Source organism: Papaver somniferum, chromosome 1 (assembly GCF_003573695.1).
Source record: "Papaver somniferum cultivar HN1 chromosome 1, ASM357369v1, whole genome shotgun sequence".
NCBI lineage: Eukaryota > Viridiplantae > Streptophyta > Magnoliopsida > Ranunculales > Papaveraceae > Papaver > Papaver somniferum.
The window spans coordinates 83,626,896-83,630,551 of record NC_039358.1 but is presented as its reverse complement, the minus strand read 5'-3'; the positions used below and the strand labels follow the sequence as shown (position 1 = coordinate 83,630,551).

The 3,656-nt window shown below is 36.6% G+C and overlaps 1 protein-coding gene across 1 annotated transcript; it reads right to left on the bottom strand.

The window, feature by feature from the left end:
- Positions 1 to 414: 414 nt before the first annotated feature.
- LOC113292727 (cytochrome P450 71A1-like) lies at positions 415 to 3,238 on the bottom strand. The gene is made up of 2 exons (XM_026541601.1): positions 2,228 to 3,238; positions 415 to 1,273 (listed from the first exon to the last, which is right to left on the bottom strand). The coding sequence occupies exons 1-2, from the start codon at positions 3,203 to 3,205 to the stop codon at positions 650 to 652; spliced, it is 1,602 nt and encodes a 533-aa protein (XP_026397386.1). The 5' UTR covers positions 3,206 to 3,238; the 3' UTR covers positions 415 to 649.
- Positions 3,239 to 3,656: the final 418 nt, after the last annotated feature.

The following is a 3,656-nucleotide window of genomic DNA, read 5'->3' as shown; positions in this document are numbered from 1 at the left end:
GTAACTAACTTACGGTTCATAATGGGGTTTCAAATACCAACCGTAACTGAGAAAATTTCTCAGACCCAAGAACATACGGTTGGTATCTTTGATGAATTTGATAGTTACGAACGTAGAAGCATCAAATTGTTCAGTTACGGTTGGTAATCGAAACAATACCAACCGTAGAAACAGGAAATCCAGAATTTGAATTTTTATTTTTAATCTAAAACCCTAATTTTTTAGGGAGCATACACTTAAATTGAACACAATAAACAAAATGCTAACTGGATTTTTCAAAATAACGATGAAATTTTCGATTGAAATGGTGGTGGCTACGTTGTATGGAAGAGAAGAGAAGATGAAAAGAAAAAAAAAAACTGATTTTGATTTCTCTTCTAGTTAGGTTTAAATATGATAGAGGACAAATCAGTCTTTTCAATTTAAAAAGGAGGGATAAATTAGTCCATTTAAAGCAAAAAGGGTAACCTAGTCAATTTATACCCCTATAAGACATCCCCTAACCAATTAGAGGGACATTGCTATCACACTTGCCGCCCCTCTACTAGAACTTGCCGCCCCTATACCAGGGTTGCAACAAAAACTGGTTACTCATTAAGAGCTTACATATAAAAGATGCACAATCAAACTCGGAGTACGTCCTGAGCGTTTAACTTACATATGGTGTAGCCAAAAGAACTAAGGCAGATCTTTTATGAACTGTAAGTCCTGTACCTTCAACCATGTCTAGATCCTCATTCATCAATCCATTTGGCATCTCCCAGTTGAATTCGTTCAGAAGATTAGCTAATGCAAGTTCTACTGTAGCCATGGCAAGATGGATCCCTGGACATCCTCTTCTTCCAGCTCCAAACGGAACCAACTCAAAATCAAAACCTTTGAAATCAATTTCAGAACTTGATCCTCCATTTAAGAACCTTTCCGGACAGAATTTTTCTGGTTCCTCCCATGAGTCTGGGTCTCTTCCGATAGCCCAAGCATTTACAATGATTGTTGTTTTCGCAGGAATGTCATACCCATTGACTTTAATGTCTTCTGTTGATAGGCGTGGAACTAATAACGGAATAGGAGGATGTAACCGCAAAGTTTCCTTAATAGCTGACTTTAAGTAGTGCATTTGCTGAATAAGTTCTTCGGTGACTTTCGATTGACCTTTGGTGATACTTCTAACTTCCTCTTGTACATTCTTCATGGCTTCAGGATGCTTCATAAGTTCAGCCATTGTCCATTCTATGACCGTGTATGTGGTGTCAGTCCCAGCTGAAAACATGTCCTACGCAAACATTTGGAGTAAATTGAGAGATTAAAATAGGAAGTTTGGGGATATGCCCCAAAATCGACTGTCATTTTGGGGATATGTCCCAGGATTCCAGTTTTTGGGAATATGTCCTAAAATAACGGAAATCCGCAAAGGAACCGTTAAATATTCAATTTATCGTAAATGTGTCTGAATTTTTTCGAGGTTTTTCTGTCTGAATATGTTCCTGAACCTTGTAAAGGTGTTAGTATATAATATATCTGTTTTTTAATTATTCTAAGTGTATGCGAATATTGACTACTTAATGGTTTTGGATGGAATTTTGGACGACCGGGACATATTCCTAAAAATTAGAATTCTAGGACATATCTCCAAGATGACAATCGATTTTGAGGCATATCTCCCATTTTCTCATTAAAATAAGAACATCGTTCATCACCCATCTTCTACCCCATGGCACTAAACATGTGGCGGCGTTAGACTAGTGATTCCTTCGTACTTAAACAAAAAAAAATGTAAGATTTGTCTTTGCTATATCATGATCTATTCCTGGTGCACTCTTTCTTAAAAGGAAAAGCCGAAAAGGTTATAAAAATTTTCTCCCCTAATTCTTATCTTATAAAAAAATTATGATGGTGACATATATTATGTATTGAATTTTTGCTCCAACTTGCAGGATTATTAATTTAGAAGAAATACTATAGTCTAAGGTGATAGAGATTCATTTCTTTTTCATTGTTTTTCCCTTGAAAGCAGCAGAGATTAAGCATATGTGACATAGGCTCCTACGTACGCACTTAAAAGTTCAAATCTTGTAATATGAGCTGATTTTTTTGTGAAGATTATCTGTCCGAAGACCAAAAAAAAGAAACACACTAAGAAATCCTCTCAAGGTTAATTTAGTTTGGTTATTGAAGTTAGACATATAAGGTAGATAGAAAAAAAAAGTGGGAAACAGATTATAGTTACCAAAATAATGGCTTTGATGTTATCTCTGGTGAAAGGAAGACCAATTGAGCCTTGCTTTTCAATGTCAAGTAAAACATCCACAAAGTCTTCCTCTTGATCACTCTTTTTCTTTATGTTTCTCGTCGATACATGATCTTCGATTACTTGTTCAAGAAACCGATCAGTAACTCTGAAGCTCTTTTCTATTCTTGAATGCAAACCGTTAAAATATTTCAACCAACAAAGTAAAGGTTGATGATCTCCAATATCAACAGCACCCAATAATTCTTGCAACTCGTTAATCATATTCTTATAGCCCTTCCCACCACCCTCCTCTTCACTATACTTCTTCCCTAATGATACTCTACAGATTATGTTATTCAAGAGCAATGATAGTTCTTCGCTCAAATTTACCAAATTCCCTGAAGAAGAACTTAAACTAGAAGCAGACTTCTGACTTATCATCTTGATCATCAGAGCTGTTTCTTCTTCCCTAACGAACTGATACATTTGGACTCTTTTTGGACTTAAGAGTTGCAACATGCACATTTTTCTAATTTGCCTCCAATACTCGCCGTAGGGAGCTACAACGAGGTCCTTATTATCATACAATAGCCGCTTGGAGATCCTCGAAGTGGGTCTACTTGAACAAACTAAATCATTTGTTTTTAGGATTGCTTCAGCCACGGCAGCAGATGAGACTATAAGGGTCGGAACTCGGCCAAGGTAGAAAAACATCAGTGGCCCATATTCTTGAGACAGAAGGTGAAATGAAAGATGAGGTGAGGAGGTTATATGGTGAATGTTTCCTATAAAAGGTAGCTTTGATGGTGAAGGTGGTAACTTGTGTTTATTGCTGGTTTTGTAGTAGTACTGCTTAGCTTTTGAACTAAACAGGAAGAACAAGAACAATACAAAGAAGGTAAGAAGAAGAGAAAAAATGAAGCCAGAGGAAGTAATCAGATGCTCTAGCCAATTTATACGCACCACATGACTCATGTTGCACCAGTTTCTGGTTTTTGAATATGCAATATAATCTTCCTCTATAAATGGGTGAAGAGACTTGCACATCAAGATCGACGACGACTTTCAGTACGTGACCCTCAAGCAAGAAACATTGGAACCCCACCAAAGGCAACTTTTTGTGTATAAATTAATTTGTTAAATACGAATACACATTGTTCTTTTTTTAAGCACATTTGACTATTTGAGAGTTCATTTATAATAGAAAATATTCTACGAGGAGTGTAATCAATGTTCTAACCAAAGGCGGTGTATATGATGGACAAAGGACGGTCAAGATCTTTTGTTGATTGTACGGTAGAGATTATGTTGCGACCCACTCTAATCTAACCATAAGCTAAAGGCCATATAGCATCCAGTCGTTCAACATCGAAAAATCATGGTCTCTTGGATTTTGTTCGAAGGTTTAGGACAAAGTCTATGCCGA

Excerpts from the sequence above, each read along its gene's own strand:
- LOC113292727 (XM_026541601.1), bottom strand. The coding sequence starts at position 3,205 with ATGAGTCATGTGGTGCGTATAAATTGGCTAGAGCATCTGATTACTTCC. Across the intron at positions 1,274-2,227 it reads ACATCAAAGCCATTATTTTG|GACATGTTTTCAGCTGGGAC; the intron begins GTAACTATAATC and ends ATGTTTGCGTAG.